The sequence below is a fragment of the Cebus imitator genome, unplaced genomic scaffold, assembly GCF_001604975.1.
Source record: "Cebus imitator isolate Cc_AM_T3 unplaced genomic scaffold, Cebus_imitator-1.0 Scaffold255, whole genome shotgun sequence".
NCBI classification, from domain to species: Eukaryota; Metazoa; Chordata; class Mammalia; order Primates; family Cebidae; genus Cebus; species Cebus imitator.
In genome coordinates, this window is record NW_016107570.1 from 401,929 (window position 1) to 427,357 (window position 25,429).

The 25,429-nt window shown below is 37.2% G+C and overlaps 2 protein-coding genes across 10 annotated transcripts in view; one reads left to right on the top strand and one right to left on the bottom strand.

Annotated features, from left to right (window-relative positions):
* PDE4D (phosphodiesterase 4D) overlaps positions 1-25,429 on the bottom strand; it is a 1,550,946-nt gene that overhangs the window by 231,045 nt on the left and 1,294,472 nt on the right. For 8 of the 9 annotated variants that reach the window (XM_017499191.2, XM_037728085.1, XM_017499194.2 and 5 more), the window contains one exon: positions 14,763-14,954. In XM_017499191.2, coding sequence (XP_017354680.1) covers positions 14,763-14,954 — 192 coding nt within the window. Of the gene's footprint in view, positions 1-14,762; positions 14,955-25,429 lie in introns of those variants that run through there. The other variant, XM_017499200.2, reaches the window with a different exon arrangement.
* Positions 17,491-20,253, top strand: LOC108283073 (eukaryotic translation initiation factor 2A-like). The gene is given in 5 exon segments (XM_037728088.1): positions 17,491-18,177; positions 18,179-19,089; positions 19,091-19,184; positions 19,186-19,261; positions 19,264-20,253. Coding segments are annotated over 5 exon segments (1,776 nt in total). The 5' UTR covers positions 17,491-17,559; the 3' UTR covers positions 19,341-20,253.

Genomic DNA, 25,429 nt, shown 5'->3' on the forward strand with positions numbered 1-25,429 from the left:
TACATACTTCCTTATAGAATTAGAATCTTAGTGTATATTCAAATGTATATCCTGCTTTTGGCATTAAACATTAATGAACCATAAATAATTCTACATGCTTTTATTCTTTTAAAATACTTTTAATTATTCTAATCTATATTTGGTAATCTGTAAAATTTTTTGAGTTACGTGAATCTGTATGTATTAAAATGTGAGCATTGATTCTATTTTTAAATAAATTAAAAAAATAATCATATGGGTTTTTCAGACTAATTTCAGTTCATTTATCATTCATTCATTTTTAAGAAGCTTTTTATTAAAGGAAACATGCTTATTTTAATTAAATTTTCATAAGACAAAGCTAAATATTAAAATGCTATATGAGAAACTTGGCTGCATAGGGAATTTATAGGAGTGTTAAACATTTTGTATTGCTACCCTCTTAAATTAAAATCATGAAACTCTAATTTCAGACAATAAAATTATTCTGTAAAATGTGACTACTAAGAAAATTTTGCAAAACCAAATTATTCTTTCATAGATAGTATTTAAAAGAGATTTGTTTTCCCAAAAATAATGTTCACTCTGACAAATTATAAATTTAAAAATATAATGATTTAAAATTACTTATAAAGGAGGCATTAAGTTTTTTGATAAACTCTAAGTAATCTATTTAGTAAACAAGACCAAAAATACATTAAAAACTGTTTCCTTGGTATTAGACATGCTTGAAGGTATGGATCCTCTGTATTGCTTGGCCTTTAAATTTGAAACTAGCTCCATTTAAGTCAAAATAAATTAAGCAATATGTCTGTCTATGAAACCCCGGGAATAAAGTTCCTAATGTGATAAAGCCAACCTCAGTTACAAGTGAATGTGCTTTTCCTCTTTGAAGCTATTGTCACTTAGAATTAAAATTATTTAACACAAAAACTTGTATTAAAAATCACAACTACCAAAACTTTCATTTTGGCAAGCATGTCCAGCAACCTTTTGCTGAGAATCAAAGAAAATATAAATTAATGTTTGAGTAAAATTAAAGCTGTTTTGTATTGTGTGAGGTAATAGCTTCCAAATTGAAACTTTTAAGTGCCAAACTCAAGCCACGTGTTTGTATATCTGTGTATGCAGCCTTGTTGGTGTTTCAATCATTCTAAATGTAACTATCAGTCATCAAATTGGAATGTTTACCCCCATTTAAGGGGCATATGGGATCTGTATTCCATACTAGCATGGAAAAGAGGCCCCAAATTATAGGCCTTTCCTCAGTTTTAACAGACAAATAGCTAACATTCTATTACATAAAACCAGGTGAATGAATGCACACCTGTCCATTACAATTCTTAACTTTATGAGGAAACAGATTATCTCATGTGCTTTTTACTCTTTCTTTGAGTTGAGACCAGCTTGGGCAACATAGCAAGATGCCCCTTCTCTACAAAAAAATTAAAATCAAAACAAGATCTACAAAAACAGTTGAGGTATGTGAAAAAGTGCTCAACATCACCAATCTTAAGTGAAATGCAAATTAAAACCATGATGTGATATCACCTGACACCTATAAGAATGGTTTTTATCAAAAAAGGTAACAAACATTGGTGAGGATGTGAAGAAAAGGAAACCCTTTTACACTGTTGGTGGGAATGTAAACTAATACAGTCGCTATGGAAAACAGTATGAAGGCTCTTCAAAAAATTAAGGATAAAACTACCATGTGATCTAGCAATTGTATTTCTGGGTACATATCCAAAGAAAATAAAATTAGTATGTCAAAGAGATACCTGCATGCCCATGTTTGTTGCAGCAGTAGTCCCAATAGCCAAAATATGGAACTAAGTGTTAGTTATATGAGGGCACAAAGACTATCTGTGTTTGAAATGGTACACCAAAATTTTCCAACTCAAATAATTTTAAAAAGTGTTTAGCACATGTGTGTAGACATATTCACTAAGCATATTAGGTTATTATTTTTTTGTTTAATAAAAACCAGTACAATGGAGAGACTTCTCTAGGACTGCTGATGTCCCAAATGATCATCAGAAGCTTTGAGTACAAAGCTGAGAGTCTGACATCCATGGAGGAAAGAAGGATGGCGAAAGGGCTGGGTACACGGGCACAGATTCACAAGTGGTCTCACTTTGTGTTCTAGGAAGAGGATCTTCTTTCACAGTTTGTCTCATATGACAGACTTGTTCTTAATGTCAGTGGCCCTGCTCTTTCGGTTTTTCTCCAGAATGGGCTCTTGGAAGATTTATGGGTAACTAGTGCAACAATTTTAAAGGTCTGTATGTGGTGAAAGGATTCTATAGATTCAAAGGAAGCCCTGGATCAAACAGAGAGGAGAGCAATGTGTTTTATGAATGCCTACTATGTGCGAGATGTGGTGCTCTAGCAACATGCTGAATTTAATTCTGACAACTCTGCATTAAATGGATACTCATATTCCCATTGTAAGATAAGGAACTAGGCCCTGACAACTTAGGTTACTCACTGGCAGTCATGCCCTTGGCAAGTGACAGAGCTCAATGATTTTCAAATGCCACTCTACGATCTGGCATTTGCCCAACAGAATGCTCATTGGTCCTTGTCAAAGTCAGAGTGTACATGGACCATGCAGTGAGATTTTTTAAAAAAAAACTATACATATTCTTTTGGAAAATTATTTTATTCTGAGATTATGCTCTTTTTCACTGAAGTGAACATGTCTTTAAAAAATAAAATTAATACATATTGTTGGGAAATTCCTTGATAATATTCTTTACCTGGCAAAATAAGGAGTTAGCAACCCTAGGTCAGTGTCCCCGGTATTTTTTGAAATTTTACTGGGTCATAAAATCCCAAGGCATGGAAATGTTCATTGTAGCTGGACTTGAATCCAGACATTCAAATACTGTTTTGTTTCTACCATGCTGCTTTCTGTATGCTCAAATGGATTCAGACAATTCTGAAGGCACATAGAAGTAAATATTTTAGACTCCAGGACAGCACTGTCCAATAGAATGTTTCTGCAATATTCTATTTCTGCAACAGAATATTCTGCAAGACTCTTTCTTAGTTCTGTATGATATGCTATCCACTAGCTAAACACACACACACATACACACAAATAACAATCCACACACAAAAAACTGACCTTGGTGGTTATAACAAATTCGATTTGAAGTTCTGTGAGTAACAAAGAAAGAATGAATTTTGAGATACAGAAAAGGTCTGCATGCAGCTTTGTTCTCCCTTGGGAGCTTTGTTTCTCCATCCCCAAAAATGTTGGAATTGGGATTATTCATGATATTTACTGGGAGACAACGTACTGAATTGCTGAAATGATTTCTTTTTTTTTTTTATGAACTTAATGAAAGTTATTTTATTTATTTTTGTAAGTCTGGATTCCCTCTTTCCTGAGTTAACATAAAATAATAATAGAACTTAACATATGGATGTGTGTTGTAAGGGATGGAGGGTACCATAAGATTCCTAAGATTAGAATCCAGCCTCCTTGAGCTTTGCAAACATGAATTATTTTACTAGAGAACCCCAATTTATTAGCCATGCAGCACAGGTATGCAGACTAAATGTTTATTTACACAAACAGATTCAGCAATACTCCAAGTAGGTTTCTCCCTTGGAGCTTAACTTCCTATGAAAACCTAGATACCAAACCCTCTCCCAGGGGAAAGAGAGGATTTATCATGGTTAAGCAGTGAAAAGCTACTGACTTCACTGATTCAGGCAACTGGGTAGAGCTTGCAGGGGTAAATTTGGCAAATAAGCAAACAAAAGGTATGGGTTGGTAGATGGTTTGATGATTATTTGTGAGTTACAAGTTAGGATACCAAACTGCTTTAAAAGGGATTAACAAGTTGTACTGGGGCTCAGGAGCCCCTGAGAATGCTCACTGGTTCATTGATAAGTCTGTCCCGCAGTTATCTTTATTATCAGATTTTCTCTTTTTTTTCCCCCATTTATTTATTTTATTGCATTTTAGGTTTTGGGGTACATGTGAAGAACATGCAAGATTGTTGCATAGGTACACATGTAGCAGTGTGATTTGCTGCCTTCCTCCCCATCACCTACATCTGGCATCTTTCCCCTTGCTATCTCTCCCCAGCTCCCCACCCCCCACCGTCCCTCCCCATTTCCCTCCAACTGACCCCAGTATGTAGTGCTCCCCTCCCTGTGTCCATATGTTCTCATTTTTCAACACCAGCCTATGAGGGAGAACATGCGGTTTTTGATCTTCTGCCCAAAGTAATTTACAGATTCAATGGTATCCACATCAAGCTACCAATGACCTTCTTCACAGAACTGGAAAAATCCACCTTAAATTTCACATGGAACAAAAAGAGAGCCCGCATAGCCAAGTCAATTCTAAGGAAAAAGAACAAATTGGGAGGCATCACACTACCGGACTTTATACTACAAGGCTACAGTAATCAAAACAGCATGGTACTGGTACCAAAACAGAGATATAGACCAATGGAACAGAACAGAGGTGTCGGAGGCAACACAACACATCTACAACCATCTGATCTTTGACAAAGCAGACAAAAACAAGCAATGGGGAAAGGATTCCCTGTTTAATAAATGGTGCTGGGAAAGCTGGCTAGCCATGTGCAGAAAACAGAAACTGGATCCCTTCTTGACACCTTACACTAAAGTTAACTCCAGATGGATTAAAGACTTAAACATAAGACCTAACACCATAAAAGCCCTAGAAGAAAATCTAGGCAAAACCATTCAGGACATAGGTGTAGGCAAGGACTTCATGACCAAAACACCAAAAGCAGTGACGACAAAAGCCAATATAGACAAATGGGACCTAATCAAACTCCACAGCTTCTGCACAGCAAAAGAAACAGTCATTAGAGTGAATCGGCAACCAACAGAATGGGAAAAAACTTTTGCAGTTTACCCATCTGACAAAGGGCTGATACCCAGATTTTACGAAGAACTGAAATGATTTCTTGTCACATCACAACCTTCCACATTTGTAGAGGGGTGAGCAGCTATTCTTTCTCTTTCTGCTCTTAAGTTGCCAGCATCTAAAGACAGGGTTGCAGGAATTGACATATTGCATATGTTTAGATACAATTTTCCAGTATTCAGTGTCAGCAAAATTTTCTTGACCCAAGGTTAGGAAAAACCATAAAGTCTCAAGACAATTAACAGTAAGTGGACACGAAGCCTGGGAGATAATGCAGGAGGCAGATGGATGATGGGGATGTTTCCTCAGTGAACCTGGCGTGAATCATACCACAAACTACCAGGAATCCAAGAGCGAAGCCCAGTGGCTGATATTCCTTACTTACTTTTCTAAAGAAAAACCATGGGTCTGCTTGCTGCTTTGTGTTTATTTGTAAAAGTATATCTTTAGATGATTCATATTGCAAGGATTTAGACAGAACGATTTAGTAACACACCTTGGAATATCTTATCTCAAGAAACACATCATATAAATGTTCCAGCAGTGTGACTGTTTTTCCTTACATGGCTTAGAAAACAGCAAAGGAGACACTGAGAACAATTCATTAAGGAGCTAAGACTGATAAGCAAAAGTAAACATTTAAAGTGATAGATGTGTAAGTGAAAACAAATATAGAAATCTCAATGTTGGCTGGAAACATCTCCTTTTCTATCTAGAATTTTTAAAAATTAAATAAAGAATGCATGCTGCAAACAAATTTTTGTGTCTCTTTTTCAAGGACCAATGGTGTCTTCCAATGATACTCTGGCATGGAGTAGGTGCCACTGATATTTTCTAAATGAGTAAAACAATGACACTCATTCAAAAATGCACATCAATTAATATACACCTGTATTTAGAATGTGGTGGAAAACACCTACTGGTTATCTCCAGTAGAAGTCGACTTTCTTCCTCCTCCCAGCCTGCCACCATATGCCCCACTGTTAAGATTTAAAGTTCAGGCTGTGAGTAGTGGCTCTTGCTTGTAATTTCAGCACTTTGGGAGGCCAAAGCAGGAGTGTTGCTTGAGTCAGGAATTAGAGATCAGCCTGGGCAGCATAGTCAGACCTCATTTCCGTTAACCAGTTAAAAAAATTAGCCGAGTGTGATGGCATTCCCCTATGTTTGGTCTACTAGGGAGACTGAGGTGGGAGAATCACTTGAGCCCAGGAGCTCAAGGCTACAACGAGCTGTGATTATACTTCTGGACTCCAGCCTGGGCAACAGAGTGACTCTGTCTCAAAAAAAATTTATTTTTCAAAATATTTCTGTTTTACAATACACTGGAGCATGGTTTTGATTTTTGTCTTCTTTAACAGACAGAGGGAAGAGGGTTGAGATAAAGTAAGTGAGAGCCTCTAGGTACAGTATCCACAGTTGGGTCAAGCGGTATTGAGATCTGTAATGGCCATTTGCCTCTTAACATTTTAAGAGGCAGGAAGAGTCAGTAATTTTCAACTACAGGTCCTTCATCTAGGGGCTATGTGGTATTGAGAGCACTATCCAGGTTACTGGACTAGTTTTTTTCTTTCAAAATGGTCTTCAAACATTCCTTATTTTAGTTAGTTTATTTCATTACATAATTTGCTCTTAGAGACTGTATCCTTTTGGTATGTGCTGAGGCCAATTCAAGTTTACTTTCTTCTGGCAGGAATTCAATGTCTCATAGGATCATGGAATAATTGCTTTTGTAATTAAACTATCCCTTCTCCTTGCATTTTTTTTTTAAGAAAGTAGATGTTATCCTTTGAAATGTATTAAATCTGAGGTACAAGTATAATTATATAATCAATGTTTATAAGTTTAAATAATTTATCTTCACACTCTTATATACAGAAGTTGAGGAAAACTCACATAATTATTTTTCAGTTTTTTTTTTTTTTTTTAAACATTTAAAAGTGAGTTCAGTCTGTAATCCCAGCACTTTGGGAGGCCAAGGTGGGAGGATCACTTGAGGTCAGGAGTTTGAGACCAGCCTGGCCAACATGGTGAAACCCCATTTCAACTAAAAATGAAAAAAAAAAAAAAAAAAGCCAGGCATGGTGGTGGGCACCTGTAATCCCAGCTACATGGGAGGCTGAGGCGGGAGAATCCCTTGAACCCGGGAGGCGGAAGATGCAGTGAGCTGAGATTTTGTCACTGCACTCCAGCCTGGGCGACAAGGTGAGGCTCCATCTCAAAACAAACAAACAAACAAAAAAGAAAGTTCAAATACTAAGGAACACAGTGAGTATAAAAGGAGACGTAGAAAAGAAAATGGTATGCTCAATGTTAGCACAAAGTCCTAGAGTTAGAATTGCAGTAGCCTTGGCATATAAACAATGAATTCCTTATACATTTGGTCAGTCTTCACTTCTTTTTCCCTCTGATTTAACAACTTTTTATGACTAACATTTATCCCTCCATATCTCCTAAGACTTCGGTATATATCTATTACTTTGGCAGTAATAACCAAGGGGTATTACTACATATAACTCAATTAATTTGTTATTTTAAAGGTTACAGCACTGGCAATGATACTCAGATGTGCTGACACCGTCTCACTGTGGTAATGCATGAAAATTAACTCCTTATTTTTACCCTGTGGCATTAAAAACATTACCATTTAAAATGTCTAAACACCGGGATTTCATTTTTACGATTTTTTGAAAGTACGTGATTAGGAATATAAAATGTCTATTCAGCTAATATTTTAAATGCCCCAGTTTAAGGATTGAAGAAACATGTTTAGCTAATTTATAAGACCTATTTTACAATTCATGAAACTTAAAAAAAAATCAGAAATACAATGACCTAAATGAATGAATAAATGGCAAAAAAGCAGTACTTTTAAACAGAAGGATAGCAAAAAGGTATTCTGCTAGCAGGTGACTGTAGAAATTCTGCCAATAAACGTCTTCAGATTTAATAGCTGGTATTAATGTCTGCATCAACACTCCAAATTCTACTAGCAACTGTGGCCAACACACAGGAATGGAAGAAAAAGCCTGGTCTATCTAGATCATTACCAAAATAATACCATATTTGATAATAAAATATTTTGGCTACCTAGGATCCTAACATAATTAAGAAAAATATAAATTCTCTACTCTAGAGCACATCAGATAGTTCACAGCTTTGAAATTGTTATTTTTCTTCCTCCTAACAAAATTCTCTCACATAGAGATCTGATTTATCTCTAATCCTTTTGTTTTTCTTGAGACAGGGTCTCACTCTGTCATCCAGGCTGGAGTGCAGTGGCATGACTGTGGCTCACTACAACCTCAACATCCTGGGCTCAAGTGATCCTCCCACTTCAGCCTCCCAAACAGCTGAGCCTACAGGGACCCACTGCCATGCCCAGCTAATTTTTATATTTTTTGTAGAGACAGGGTTTCACCATCTTGCCTAAGCTAGTCTTGAACTCCTCAGCTCAAGCTATCTGCTTGCCTTGGCCTCCCACAGTGCTAGGATTACAGACGTGAACCTCCATGCCTAGCCTGATTTAGTTCTAAATTCTTTAGACATGAATAAACACCTAATCCAAAGATTCTCAAACTTTCTCAGTACATGGTGCCCTTAATATCTGCATTTTTTTACAGCACCCCATTGGCCCAAAGAAATAACTAATAGCTCCAATTACTAAACAGTTAAGTCAAAACAATTTAATAAGGTTTTGTTCTAACCATTTAGCTTCCGATGAGCACTATGTCATTTTCTCATTTTGGAATGAGATTGGACATTGCCTCCCTTATTTTTTGCTGCACATTGATTTTTTGCTCAGCACTTGATTTTTATCCAGCAATTGCTAAAAACCCAATTTTGCAAAGATATGATGTCACAGAAAGGAACATCATGATCTTTATTGGAAACTGGGAACTATTTCAAGCTATTAGTTTTCCAGGTGGTTGACAGATGTTTTTGCGTTTTTCGTGAAAATTTAAAATAACCCTTACACCCATGTATATTCCCTCTGTTACCTCAGCACATGTTTTGAGAATGCTGGCCCTAGTCCCATCACTCCTACACCATAGGGTGAGGGGTGAGGATACCTGCCCACTTGGGGAAAAAACTCAGGAACTGGGGAAGAGATGATTTGACCATAGTACCTTTCTGTGTTTGGTTAATGGAGGAAGGCTTTCAAGATAGTGAATTGATATGCTTTTGAAATGTTTATTAGCATAATATTGTCTTGCAATCTAGCTAGGAGGTAACTACAAACTTTTCATATAGATCCTGTGAGAACTAGAACCTTTGTAATGCAATATATCTTTTTATTTATGTTCTTCCTAGTAAGACCAAGGAAGAATAATAATCTGGAATAAAAGATACAAATAGACACAAAGGCAATTCTTCTTCCTTTTTTAAACTCAGGACTAGAAGCAATACCACTATTACACTCAGTAGGCAAAAGAAGTAGAGAGGAGTGGCTGTGACTGAAAACACACATTAGATGCCCAAGAGGTGGTGAGGGACTTGCTAACTGCTAAAGAAAGGACGATAGTTTGACATGGGGGGTAGGGAGAGTATTATCCACTAGGTGAGAAAATGCCCCAATGGGGTACCTTGAAGGCCTGATCAATGAGGTCTGAGACATCTAGAAAGTGCATGGGGATAACTTAGCTAGATTCCCAAGTATGCTTCAGCTTTTATGGTATACCAAGTCTACTCACTTCCTCCTTACTGCTCACTGCCCCTCTGAATGCATTCCCCCCACCACATATTCTGTGTGTAGAAGCAATGTCTATGAATGTGAGTGAAGAGCCAATTGGATCATCTTTGCATTCTATGTTGGTGTTAATTCAACAGAGGATGGGGAATAGAGGGTCAGTTATCCTGGTGAATTGAATATTTCTTAAAACTTAAGTAGTTTGATAAGTAACTTATATTCAATAAATTCATAGTTTTGTGACTTTATTTACCTTGTCTCTGCTAATTCTCTTAATCTTTGCAATGTATCATATCTTTATGTGTTTCCAAATACAGATATTATATTACTGGATGATGGGAAACAACAGAAATGGCTGTTATTTAGATGCTGAAATATTAAGAAGACAAAAATATTGTCTATTTACACTACAATTTTTTTCATGTTTCTTCATGACATCACTTGGGCAACCTTTTGTTAACTAGTTGTTTCTACCATTATTAAAAAAACCTTTTTACTGTTAGTGGTAATTCAAATTTATTTTCATGTATTTATTTACTAGACTCATGCCAACTCTACATTTTTCTTTTTCTTATTTTTCTTAAGAATTAAGTTGCTACTGCATCATCTATATTTAACAAACTGTGTGATGGTCTTTGAGCAGAAGTGGCCAGGAACTTCCCCTCTGCCTTATATAAGCAAATTTTTTAGATTCTGAGATTAGCCTAGTACTACATACTGGTATACATTTTCTAAGAGTTGGCTGCATATTTACTTGGTTACCTCTTTGAGCTTTTATTTTATTCTTAATCAAATTTTCATAGTGCTATGTAATTCACTGGTTTAATAAATTTGGTCAACAGGTACTTCTGTTTCTCGGCAATTTTTGCTGCAGTAATATACAGTATTTTATTTACAATGGCATTATCAAAATTATGTGCTCCTAGAAATGATCAAAATGCTTGTTTTTTTTTTTTTTTTAAATTTTTTTTTTTTTTTTTTTTTTTTTTTAACAAAAGATTAAGCTCACTGGACTTTGGCTCTCTAATCTGTAAAACAGCATAACAATGTCCCTATCAAAAGGACTGTGAGTATATCAAATGAGATAACTGGTATGAAAATACTTGGGAAAGTTGATGACAAATATATACACACCATGTATGCTATGATTATTATTACTACCATCTTTAACTGTTTTGTTCTTCAGCTATTTCACTGGTTTCTATTTATAGAGGATAAGATGATATCCTATCTACTAGGAAGGAATTCTTTTCCTTTTTTCACTTTTCCAATGTAGTAAATAGTTATATTTAAAATTAAAGAGTATTTACAGGTTTTCCAAAACAGTTCAATTAAATAGATAACCACAAGCCTTCATTTTAAATACCCTTCATTAGGTATGTACTGTTTGTGTTTGAAATTTCTAAGAAATTTTCTCAATAGGAAAGCTTAACTAGAACAATTAATATAAAATCATCAAGTAATTAAATATATCATAACATCATTCTCTATAAAGCACAGTTGGATTATAGACATCAGACAGTCTTCATAGCATTATTGTGAACTAGGTAAGGTAAGAAAATTAAAGTTTACACATGGCATATGAGGATTCAAATTACGAGAAGGCATAGTCCTTTATGGTGGAAGGTATGTATAGTGTCAGATTAAATGTTAAAATAGTAATTATTTATTATATTTACTTTTCTTTCCACAGAAAATTAATCTCTTTGGTAGAAAGAATGCTTTCTAGGAGTCAGTGTCAAAGGAACATCTTTCTCCTCCAATGTAAATATCCAGGGAGAATGGAAAAGCTAAACATGTCAACACATCATTTTTCAGTAGCATACAGAGTTGACTTTTGGTCTGATGAAACTCGTCATTCCTACCTGAGTCTGATCAGATAAAGAAACTCTTGAGACACACAGCAAAATGAGGTCATTTTTGCAAGTCTGATTTTGAAATAAAAGCACTTCATATTTAAATATAAAATGCTGTAAGATTTTCATAATACATATGTATATTTAATATTTACTAAATAGAGTGTATGAAAGAAATAATCTAGCCAAAACTGAGCTTACTACAATTTATAAAGGTAGAACACATAACTATATAAATGGTCTCCACTAACTTACTGTAAGTTTTCCCCTTTCCTTTATCAATTCCAAGGTTGACTTGCCTTTGATGAAGTTGGATTAGATGACTTTCAATTCGGTCATTTGCCTATTTAATATTGTTTATTACTATCTATGGGGCTGGTCAGTATTCTACTCACTTCTACCCTGTCCCCTTTTTTGATCTGCATAGTGGCTTTTTTAAGCCTTGCCCTTTCTTCTCAAGCTGCCCCATCCCTCTCTCCTCTGGCTATTTACGGCTGTACCTTCTACTTTTACATTCATTCATTTGGAGATGGAAGAGGAGAATGTTTAGATACTCATGGCTAAGAGCTTTACACATTTATTTTCGTCTTCTTCTTTTTCTTCTTGCTTCTTCTTTCTTTTCTTTTCTCCTTTCTGTTCTTTTCCTTCAGACACAGTCTTGTCTTGCTCTGTCACCCAGTCTGGAGTATAGTGGCATGATCATAGCTCACTGCAACCCTGAACTCCCGGGCTCAAGCAATCCTCCTATCTCAGTCTCCAGAGTAACTGGGACTAAAGGTGCATGCTAATTTTTATTTTATTTTTAGTAGAGACATGCCATACCCATACACAGCTAATTTTTATTTTATTTTATTTTTAGTAGAGATAAGGTATCACTATGTTGGCCAGGCAGGTCTTTGTCCTTCCTAAAGCAAATAGTTCTGGTATCTACTACCTTTCCAAGGATAGTATCCCTATTTCAGCTCATGGTCTCATCTTTGTCAGCAATAACGGCTCCATCTTTAACCCTTTTTTCCTCTTGAATTTTCAGTCTCTTTCTATCTCCTAGACTCTTCCCTCAGCTAAAGTATCCTGAATTTTAAAAAAGTCTGCTTAAACCTAATTCTCCATCAGGCAGCCTTAGTTCTCTCTTCCTGCTTCACTCATCAGCCTTTTAAAGAGATGCCTGGACTTGTTCACATTTTCACTTTAAATTCACTCTTTAATTCAGGGGCTCCTAAAGCTATTACCCAAATACGACGCTCCACTCAACTGTCATTCAAAAACCTAGTAATTATGGAAGGTCACTGTTCTCATTTTTCCAGGTCTTCTGGCCTGTTATTTCTGTTTGCTGTCCTGGTCCTTTAACTGTTGTCTTGTTTCCCATAGCCTCAGCATGTACAAGTCAAATTCATCACCTGTTACCTGTCACGTTTTCTGCTCCTTGCTTCTCATGTCCACATCACCAGTTACATATTCTTTCATGGTCAAAACATCAGCACTCTTTTTGATTCTCTTTTTCCACTGGTTGTCTCCCAACATACATAGAAACATACATCACACACACACACACACACACACACACACACACACACACACACACACTCACTCTTTCTCTCTCTCTCTCTCTCAAAGCCTCTTGTATCTGAACCAACTCTTTGCTCCACTGCCATCACTCCCTTGACCTAGCTCTTCATCATATTTATCCTGCCTTACTTCTGTGAATTTTGACATGAAATACTTCCCTGTAGTCACTTCGCTACACAATCATTCAACAATAGAGTCAGAATATGATCATGCCAAACCCAGCTAAAAACCTCTGTGGCTCTCCAGTCCCATAGGCTGTATTTGAATCTTTCTTCTCTCTTGCCAGGTTTCGCTATTCACATCACACAGACTGTCATTCCTTAGTTCAGCTGTAATTTTCCATGCCTCATATTTACCAAGTGCTGTTTCCTTAGCCCAGTGTTTTCTGCACCTTTCCCTTGGGTGGAAAACTCTCCATCTCTTCTCTATGTTCCTGCAGTGCTTTGTAAATGCCTCAAGGATGGTATCCCTGGTATTTTATTGCAATGGTCTAACACATGCCAGGCCTCATCACTCCACAGATTGAGAGCTTTAAATACATAGTATTTGCTCAAGAAGCATTCTCATTATGTGTGAATGAATAAATGTCTTGAATTTCAAATCTAAGAAAGTGAAATAAAAATAACATAGAAATAGGGCCACTAGGAATAGAAAGTGGTTTAGGGATGAAGAAGGATAGACATAAATAATACAACTGCTAATAAAACAGCAACTATAGTTTGTAAAAATGAGTAAAATATAATTTCATTTCTAGAACCCCATGTAGACCTATTGCAATACCCTGATGCTCTGTTAGAAGAGCAAGAATAATACTAGACAGACAGGGGTCCCATACAGTCTAATTATTATAAGATAAATTGCATCCTGTTATGAGTTTTTGAGATGGGTGTCATAAAAACATGGTAAATGTTATTGGACAAATGTATAAACCAAGAGAGAAAAATGAAGATCAATTCTATGCAGAGGCAGAGGTGCCACAGGTGATAGTGCAAGTATTGAGTAAGAGTAAAGACCTATGTATAAAAACATGAACGCTACAACGAGAATGAAATGCATTGAGAAAATGAGCAAGTGATGGTACAGTATATGATCTGCAAACCTGCTTGTCAGTTTTCATTATTTTCCAAGCTGTACTATGCCTTAAATGATATTCAAGTCTGTCTAATGGTTTCTGTGCTTGCCTCTAATGATCCTTATTTAAAAATTGGTTTAATTTTGGCAAAAACCCACAAAGATTTCTTAAACAATCTGGCAAACCAGTGCTAACATCTGTACATACATCAATTGGAATATATTCAAAATGCTATACAGTCTTATCAAAGGAATTTTCAAACTGAGTTGAAAGCTTTTCAAAATATTAGAAAATATCCATGTAGCTGGGTAGCTAAAACTCAGTTTCTACATAAACAGGAGCTAATGATTAAGTATTAGTTTTCATTAAAAATTCTCAGTTTTCCCAGAAAGTGTGTTTTCTGGGAAAATAAACATGTGTGTGTGTGTGTGTGTGTGTGTGTGTGTATGAGTGTGTGTGGGTGTGTGTGTACGTGTGCGTGTGTGTGAATCAAGAGTGACACTCAAGTTAAATCTACCATTCATTTCTAGTTTGCATGACTTTATTCATATTCTTTCTATATTGAAAGAGTGATTCAGTTGAACAAAAGTCATTAGTTTTATTCAATCATCAACTCTAGATATAAATGTACTTGGTTTTCTGTAGGAGCTCCCTCTTCTCTTTGCCTACCCTTGTACTTACATATCACTAGCAATGGAGGAGTTTCGGGACATAGACTTTGGAGAGAGGTCATAATCGCTGTCGGATCGATACAGGAAGGACTCCCGGCGTTGACTGTGGACAAAATTTGCTTGGAGAATTAGCCCAGATCCTGGGCTGGTCATGGGATCCAAGGGACTCCGTCCCGCAGATGTGCCATTGTCCACATCAAAACTGTAAAGGAAGGAGAAGGAATTATGTTGCTGTGAACATTCAAATGCATGTTGATATTTTCACAAAGCATTTACCTTCAGCTGAGGAATTGACAGTGGAATTAGCAGGAATCAAATTTATACCTAATTCCTGCCATTAAAATATGATTATATGAAATACATAAAAGAAAAACACATTGACTTCACATTCTTATTTTCCTGGAGACTCTTGTTAATTGACCAGATACAAGATAGAGGTTTTTCCAAACTCAACTTCAGTTAAAAGGGAAATATTCTGCAAAAAATAATCTTCTAAGTACAAAATTCCTTTTGGAAAATAACAAATACACAGCAATTCATTAAATATTTGAATTCGATTCAACAAATGCCCATGTTGTGCCTAATACTGTTCTCCCAAGCCTGGGCTTCTCTCTCCACAGTCCCACCTTACTACATTTATCTGAGCATTAATTTCTACTGTACTCACTTCCTTCCCTCCCTACTAGCAATATTTTGAATTCAGGTCTCCATCAAATTTCACCTATATTATTATAACAGCCCTTATTTTAGTGTCTTGAATCCATTTTCTACTGTCATTCTTCAGTTTAAAGCTTTTTAGTAACTTATTATTGCCCTCAGGATGACGTCAAAATGTATTTTCTAGACTGCCAGTCTAACCATCTGCTCTCAATTACAATTAGTTGCCTTTCCAGCCTCAATTTGCAGCCCTCATCTACTGGGTACTTCAAACTCAACTCATATTGAAGCACGATCTCCTTGTCACAGGCTATCACCATCTAACCTCCCGCCCTCCTAATTACTCAACCCTCCCTTTTCCCGGCCTAATTGTCACTTATCCTTGAGACTTAGCCTGCACCTTAAAGGCTCCCCTGGTACAGCCGAGCTTTATGAAAGGCCCTCTTCTCTATGCTCCCAAGGCACTTTCTCACTCCCTAATGACCGAATTTATAATGAATTGAAAATGTTTTGCATCCAGTCTCCATTCCTAGACTGTGAGCTCTCTACGAATGGAGACTCTGAGTATTCTTGGCACTTTGAAAACCGTGCACAAGTGGCTTGAGTAAATGATTAAATGAATAAAAGACACTGTGCTCAGCAATACATATTTCAGAGCTGGGAAAAAAATAACTACACACACAGTTCTTAACGTCATAGTCCTTATAATCTAGATAAACTTTCCACAAAGAACCTTTCTAGTGAAACATCAACCAGTATTAAAATAGTCACCTTTCATGTGTTCTTAGGTGAGAAGGGTGATAGCCCAGCAGGTGTGTGGTTTTTTTTTTTTTTTTGGGACAGAGTTTCACTCTTGTTACCCAGGCTGGAGTGCAGTGGCGCGATCCTGGCTCACTGCAACCTCCGCTTCCTGGGTTCAAGCAATTCTCCTGCCTCAGCCTCCTGAGGAGCTGGGACCACAGGCATGTGCCACCATGCCCAGCTAATTTTTGTATTTTTAGTAGAGACAGTGTTTCACCATGTTGACCAGGATGGTCTCGATCTCTTGACCTCGTGATCCACCTGCCTCGGCCTCCCAAAGTGCTGGGATTATAGGCGTGAGCCACCGTGCCAGGCCTGGTGTGTCATTTTAAAGAAAAAATTGTTGAATTAATAAACATGTGAATTCAAGTGTTGCTGCCATTAACATTTTCCCCATTAGAATCTTTATCCAAACTATTAACTAGCTAATTTTAAAACATTCATTTATTTTCTTTATTGCAGTTATTAATAAATAGAGTTATGACCGTAAGATTGGAAGATGTTTCACAGGTCACTTTTGAATCTACAATCAAATAACAGTGGCTCCAAAACAACCCATCAAGTAAACAGAAGAGGAAAAACTCATCATCACGCTTAACCAATTGTAAATATGTTTTTCCCACTTAAAATTTTCTTAGAATTGTGTCACTTTGTAGATGCATTTTTTGGTTCAGGAAGGACAATGAGAGATTACCCAGTTGAACAGACACACTTTACAGACAAGGATACCAGGTCCTAGAAAATTTAATTGACCAGTCACTGAGCTAACTGTATTGAATCATCGATTGTTCCTAAAGTCCTTCTAGCTCTACTGCATAATTATGCAAACACAAATATATGTGTCATCCAAACAAGGGACATCTGTTTCATCAGAATAGGATAGGCACGTGTGTACATGGGACCTTGGCAATTCCCAGGAAGGCTGGAAAGGGAGGGTGGTCTCTTAATTATTCAATAGACATACATTAGGGACCTTCAGCAAACTCTCCATGGATATGCTTAAAAGGGCATTTATTAAGCACCTACTATGAGTGCATTAAGATACAAAAATAAAGGACGAATGATTAACTCAGGCTGGGATATCTGAGAAGTTTTCATGGAGAATAGTACTTAAGAAGGTTTTTGAAGGTGTTTAGTATACAACTGGTAGACGTTAAAAACTTCTGAATAATGGGAGTTTGGCAAAGTAGATTTCTCTTCTAAGAAAATAGCCATGGCAGCTTATCAGCATAAGGAGGACCTAGGAATGTGAATACCTATAAAAATGTTTATGTCCCAACTCGCTGTCTCCATGCTTGAGGAGACGTGTAGGGGCTGGGTGCCGCCCTCGTGAACTCTCACCGCAGTGGATGGGTTTCTCTTTCCTGGACAATATGGCGACATCCAGGCCGCTCTTGACAGTCCGGGGATCAGAAGGACTGTACATGGTGAATGGATCACCACATTTTACAGAAAGCACAGTGTTTCCAAGGGAATCTGGGAATAATTGCAAAGCCTATACGTTTAGTAAGGATGGAACCTCGTTTGCCTGGGGCAATGGAGAAAAAGTAAATATTATCAATGTCACTAACAAGGGACTACTCCACTCCTTCGACCTCCCAAAGGCAGTTTGCCTTGAATTCTCGCCAAAAAACACTGTCCCGGCAACGTGGCAGCCTTATACCACTTCTAAAGATGGCACAGCTGGGATACCCAACCTACAACTATATGATGTGAAAACTGGGACATGTTTGAAATCTTTCATCCAGAAAAAAATGCAAAATTGGTGTCCATCCTGGTCAGAAGATGAAACTCTTTGTGCCCACTATGTTAGCAATGAAGTTCACTTCTTTGAAAACAACAATTTTAACACAATTACAAATAAATTGCATTTGCAAAAAATTAATGATTTTGTATTATCACCTGGACCACAACCATACAAGGTGGCTGTCTATGTTCCAGGAAGTAAAGGTGCACCTTCATTTGTTAAGATTATATCAGTACCCCAACTTTGCTGGACCTCATGCAGCTTTAGCTAATAAAAGTTTCTTTAAGGCTGATAAGGTTACAATGCTGTGGAATAAAAAAGCTACTGCTGTGTTGGTGATAGCTAGCACAGATGTTGACAAGACAGGAGCTTCCTACTATGGAGAACACACTCTGCACTACATCGCAACAAATGGAGAAAGTGCTGTAGTACAATTACCAAAAAATGGCCCCATTTATGATGTAGTTTGGAATTCTAGTTCTACTGAGTTTTATGCTGTTTATGGTTTTATGCCTGCCAAAGTGACACTTTTCAACTTGAAATGTGATCCTGTATTTGACTTTGGAACTGGTACTCGTAATGCAGCCTACTATAGCACTTATGGACATATATTAGTATTAGCTGGATTTGGAAATCTGAGAGGACAAATGGAAGTGTGGGATGTGAAAAACTACAAGCTTATTTCTAAACCAGTGACTTCCAATTCTACATATTTTGCTTGGTGCCCGGATGGTGAGCATATTTTAACAGCCACATGTGCTCCCAGATTACGGGTTAATAATGGATACAAAATTTGGCATTATACTGGCGCTATCTTGCACAAGTATGACGTGCCATCAAATGCAGAATTATGGCAGGCTTCTTGGCAGCCATTTTTGGATGGAATATTTCCAGCAAAAACAATAACTTACCAAGCAGTTCCAAGTGAAGTACCCAATGAGGAACCTAAAGTTACAACAGCTTATAGACCTCCAGCTTTAAGAAATAAACCAATCACCAATTCCAAACTGCATGAAGAGGAACCACCTCAGAATATGAAACCACAATTAGGAAATGATAAGCCATTATCAAAAACAGCTCTTAAAAATCAAAGGAAGCATGAAGCTAAGAAAGCTGCAAAGCAGGAAGCAAGATGACAAGAGTCCAGATTTGGCACCTACTCCTGCCCCACAGAGCACACCACGAAGCACTATCTCTCAGTCAATTTCAGGGGATCCTGAGATAGACAAAAAAAATCAAGAACCTAAAGAGGAAACTGAAAGCAATCGAACAACTGAAAGAACAAGCAGCAACTGGAAAACAGCTAGAAAAAATCGGTTGGAGAAAATTCAAAAAGAAACAGCCCTTCTCCAGGAGCTGGAAGATTTGGAACTCGGTACTTAAAGATTCACAGAAAGCAAGTTGACCAGAAATCAGTGCAAACACATCTTCTGTTAAACCCATTGGTGTACACAGAATATTCCTGTGCCCACACTTAATGTCAATCTCTAATTTTAACCATTTATCCAAGATTTTCCAAAATTATTTAATAGTCTATTAAATTGATATTTATATCTTACATCCTATATCATGTCAATATGTGATATAGAAAAGAGATACATGAATTTTTTAGCCAAGCTTGACAGATTGAAAGACAAATGTCATTTTTTTTTGTAGAGGGTGATATATACCATATAAATGAATAGATATATTTTAAATTAAAAAACATGTTTATGTCTATTTCCCTTTAATATCAAGATATTCTTATTGCTAAATTAAAAACAGAAAATACCCTCTTCTTCCTGTCCACAAACAGAAATGTAAGAGATACAGAAGTGTGGGTTTTGGTTTAGTTTTTTTCATTTCAATTGAGTAAATGCCAACTTTGTAAAAATCGGTAATTTTTTCTTTAATTATATTTTTTCCAATTAAATTAAGTCTTAACTTACAGAGACACTCCACTATAAGTCTTGGAACAAATATTGCTAAATATCTTAAGTCACTTAGATATTTAAGATATTTTTAACTCTTAAAACTTTTAAGAGTTAAAAGTTTTGGTTTTACCACTAAAACCAAAACATTTATTAGTAGGTCAGAAAGTGCTTCATATAAGATATTCTAGGAGCTTAGATACTTTTCTTTGTATTTTGCCATATAAAAATTTGTCCACTAGATGGAGATCATTTTCTTAAACAAGGAAACTATTTTCTACTAAAAGGTTAAATAACCTTTAAGGCCTAAATTATCTATTTCTTAAGGACTCAGGAAGACAACCCTTTAAATGACATCCAAAAAATAAGATTCACAATGTATAGTAATTATCAATTTTGATAACATTAATCTAATATCAGTATTAGCTTTACAGACATTGAGAATGAAGATGTAAAAATAGTGACTGATATTTTATTAGATTTTGCATTAAAAAAATGAAGCTTGAGAAGACTAAATTGAATTTCCATGACAAATCACTGAGTACTTACTATGTTGGAGTAAAGTAACATGAGCATCATTAATAGTCTGGGGTTTCACTCTAAATTTCGGCACCACAAGTTTTCTCAGAATACAGTTTGTTTTGGGAAGTGAACCTAGAGTCCGAGGTCATTTGCATAATTGATTTCCATTATATTTAATGCTCTTACAATCAAAATTAATTATCAAGAAAAAGTAATATTACTGAGACTTTCTAGTCTGAAGTATTAGCAAATGTCAGTATTAGTGAATGCCCTTACAGAAAAAGACTTTGCATTATGAAAATATTCATTGAATTCACTTGTACATTTTGTCCTATGTCCTTGGATCAGCACTTGAATAAGTACAGATATACTAAACATAGTCCTTTTCTAGAAAGCACTAAAGTCTAGTTATGTCAATAGAACATCAAGCAACCAGAGAAAATAAAAGCAACAAAACAGGTAACATCTGTATTAAACAGTATATAAATACTAAAACACAAAGCTGTATTGCAAAGGCAGGCAGAATACGTGATGTAGACAATGAGTGTAAAGGGAATTTAAGAAGTTGAAGGATGTTCCTCTTTGAAGGAGAGTTAAAAGAAATCCAGGCAGAGTAGAGCTGGGGTTGGGTGTGGAGGCCATCCAGCAAAAGTGAACCCACAAAGGCAAACCCATGCAGGAATGAGTAGGGCATGTGTATAAAACAGGACATGTAGTGTCTGGCTCAATTTGAGGCTTGGTATTAAAGAATAGTCGGGACCTACAAAAATGGCAATTTTGTACAGTTCAACCTAATAGGTCGGGCTGGATGTGTTTACGGAAAGCTGGTCCAAGGCGTGTCAGCAGAAGCTTGTTGTAAAGACATATGTGGAAACACTCAAATCAACTTTTAACACTGAAATCTCAGGGCAGTAGGATGGGGAAAACTAGTATTTGTTAAAATAAACATATTCCTTTTGCAACAAATAAAAAGTAGAAAAGAGGAAAGGCTGAGCACAGTAGCTCATGCCTGTAATTCCAACACTTTGGTAGGCACAGATGGAGGGATCGCTTGAGCCCAGGAGTTCGAGGTTACAGTGACTATGATTATGTCACTGCACTCCAATGTAAGTGACAGAGCAAGACTGTCTCAAAAAACAAAAAAAACAAAAAACAAAAAAAAACTCAAAACAGGGTAGAAAACAACAACAAAAAATGTGTTAACCACGAGAGGACCCCCTAAAAGTCTTGTTCGTTAAATACTTCAAATATTAGAACTAGAAAATTTGCCTTGAGAGAGGTGAGTTGTGGATTTTAAAAGGCAGTACAGTTTTACTTGGTAGGTAGTAAGTTAGCTGAGAATTAGCCTACGTACTTAACTTTCTGAAAATTAGCCTAATTAGTCAGTTTGGGCTGAAATTATAGATGCCTTCAAATAAGCTACTTATTTTTGAAACATAATTTTATCAACAGTCCACATCAAGATATTATGAATAAAACAAGAAAGTGATGAAGGATAAGGTAGCCCTAACCTTAGATGCTGGTATCAGAATGATCAGTTGTGATTTTCCAAAGACATTCTTTAGAAAACAATTGGATGTGGTGAATTCTCTTTTGACTCACAGCCAATTAGACAGAGCCCAAGCAAAACTTTAGCAGAAGTTTGAAAAATTAACTAAAGGATTGAGGAGACTAAAAATAACCAAGTATAAGGATGACGGTGGTGACAACAATAATGTTAATAATAACAAAACTTCTGGAGCACTTTCCATGTTCCAGGCACTGTGCTTTGCATACATTATCTCATTGAATCCTCACAATAACCCTTTGAAGTAAGCACTGTATTTTCCATTTCACCATGGGGAATCTGAGGCATAGACAAGTGACTCTATGTTAAATAGTATGTTCAAGCTCATAAGCAGGTTTTAAACTCAAGCTGTCTGATTCGAAGGCTGGGGAGAATAGACTCTGTTTACATCTCTATTATGAAGTTTCCCACTAATCACTAAAAAAATACTAGAACACCTTTTAGCTTCCTCACCTGTATGGAACTTCTGAAAGTAACATTCTGGTTAACTTACAGGTGATGCATGCAAAGGCTAATTCTGAGACTAAGTTTTCCTATGGGGCCAGGTGTGGTGGCTGACACCTGTAATCCTAGCACTTTAGGAAGCTAAGGCTGGTGAATTACTTGAGCCCAGGAGTTTAAGGCTAGCCTGGGCAACATGTCAAAACTCCATCTTTACAAAAAGTTTTAAAATTAGCTGGGTATGGTGGTGCTCACCTGTAGTACCAGCTACCCTGGAGCCTGAGGCAGGAGGATTACCTGAACTTAGGAAGTCAAGGCTGCAGTAAGCCACTATTGTGTCACTGCACTGCAGCCTCGGTGACAGAGCGAGATTCTGTCTCAAAAAAAAAGAAAAAAAAGAAAAAAAATTTCATATGACCCAACATTTTGGAATTTGCCAAATCCCCAGATTTTTCTAATTTTGGACATAACTGTAGGTTGTAAAAAAGTCTTTGCTGTAACCCATTTGGTGGGTTTCTTTATAGAGTTTGAGATTTCATTTGGAATTAAGGAAGGGTCAGTGGGTCTGCAAAACGCCTTAGCAAATGGAATTGAGGTGTTTTCTTGTTCCACATGTTTGCTTCCCTTAAAGCAACTCAAGGATGCACACATATCTTACAAGAGATAACTTTGCCAGAAGGCAGTTTTGGAGGAGGAATGATGTAGCCGTATATGGTCCCCTATGAGGGGGCAGTGAGAGTAATGGCCGGCTGGCCTGCTGCATTCAGCAGCATTAAAGTGTAAGTATGGCTAGCACTATTCATGACCATTTACTCTACAGACCCACCCCTTTCTATAGAACCAGCCCCCTACAAAAAACAGAGAGAAATCAGACAAACTAACCAATGAACAAATACTCCTAGTTCTCCATACTGTTCCATTTCAGTGGAACCACTGGATGGTAACCCAGTTCCAATCTACCTTTCATCCATGTTCTCCACTGCTCCCATGTTTTGTGTCTACTGACTTTGTAGTTGTTTGTCTGCTGAAGGTCATTTCTCATCTTTTCTAGCCTTTTGCTAGACACTGCTCCCCTAGTTTAAATCTTTTTCAATTTATTTTTTGACCATGATATGGGCCCTCTCCTGAGCCAGGGTCCTGCTACCATGCTGAATAAATAGCTCCCCTCATCTAGCATAGCCATCAGGACCTTACACTCAGCACTGACCCCCAATATGAAGCCCAAAGGGAGTGGGACAATGAGGGTCTCAGTGGAGCAGCTGCTAAGAAACCCCTATCAAAAGCAGCTCCCAATACTGAAGCATCTATGAAGGCCTCTCACAGGGAATATGTTGCTGAATGCCGCAGGGAACCCTGGGAGCCATCATTGAAGCCAGGAACAGCTGAGAGCTGCCTTTTTTGCTACATATTAAAAACAATGGCACATAGAAAATACAGACCTACCAAAAATGTTCCTGTTAAGACATTTATTTAGGAGTTAGAAAACACGGATTAAATTTCAAATCTTGGTTCAGCCACTTCCTCCTTGCAGGCTCTAGGGCGAGTTACTGTAGTTTTCTAGGCTTTCACTGCTGATAAAGATAATTACAGTACCTAGCTCTAGGGCTATTACAAGGATTAGAAGAGAAAATGTTTGGAAAGCATTTACCACATTCCCTGGCAGCTAGTAAATTCCCATTATTTAGCAGCTATTGTTTTTCACTTTTATTACTTTTTATCTTCCAGGGGGATCTTCCACCTAGGTCATTCTCTTTAACTGAGTCATTCATTTTACTTGAACACATGGCTTTGGGAAGAACCTAAAGGGGGAGACGAAAGAGGAAGAGAACTGAGGGTCAAATCACCTGAATCAATGGTAATCAATGAGATAACAGACGATGGAGCCAGATTGCTCTAAGTTTCAGCTGCTTTTATGTCTCCACCCAACTCCGTAATTCCAGTGTGATAATATCCTGGGAGGGTGGAGACTGCTGATTTCTTTTTTAGATATTCCTCACTGAGGAGAAAGAACAATTTCCTACTAGGAAGTGCGGAAGACATGGAGGTCCCAACAACCTAGGTGGGGCTCCAGCTGAATATAATGAGCAGAAACAGTCCTTCAGACCTGAGGTCTCCAGACACAGGGTGTAGCTTGGGGACCTCAGGTCACAATTATACTGCTGTTTATATTCCTGTGCCCACTCTCCCCTGTGTATTATAGTTCATGCTGTTGGCCACACATTGGAACCCGTTTTGATGCTCTGCCACTCAAAGCGAGCGGAGGCTTATCCTTGAGTTTAAGGGGAGAGTAACTGGAACTGGATGATTACATACATTTTTGCCTCTTTATAATATTAAACGTTTTACCCATTATCATCAATATCACAGGGTTATGAAACTTGTTTCCAATCAATACCAGTGATACTTCTCTATTGAAAATTTCCCTGCAGGTCAAATAGCTTCTCTAGGGTAAACAAAATAATGATTTGCAAAATTCACTGTTTTGATATTTACTTTGCACTGATTATTTATGGAGATGAGACTGTAGAAACTAGCATTTTACAGTGATACGCACAGATGGCAATCTTTCCCAATCAATCATAAACTGCATATTAAATAGGATACTCCGAGAAGGGCATGATATTTATCTACTTTATAAGATTACGCCGTTAAATCATACTACACATGTTAGCTTGCACAATACATATATTTGCACAGAGTTAAGATTGAGAACAGACACATTTTACCCTTTGTTTTCACAGATGAAAACAAAGGGTAAAGTGTGTCTGTTCTTAATCTTTTATAAACAAAAGCCCGGGGCTGGGCATGGTGGCTCAAACCTGTAATTCCAGCACTTTGGGAGGCTGAGGGTGGGTGGACTGCTTGAGCTCAGGAGCTTAACCAGCCTGGGCAACATGATGAAACCCTGTTTCTACAAAAAATACAAAAATTAGCCAGGCATGGTGGCACAGGCCTGTGGTGCTGACGCAGGAGAGTCACTTGAGCCCAGGAGATTGAGGCTTCAGTGAGTCTCGATCATGCCACTGCACTCC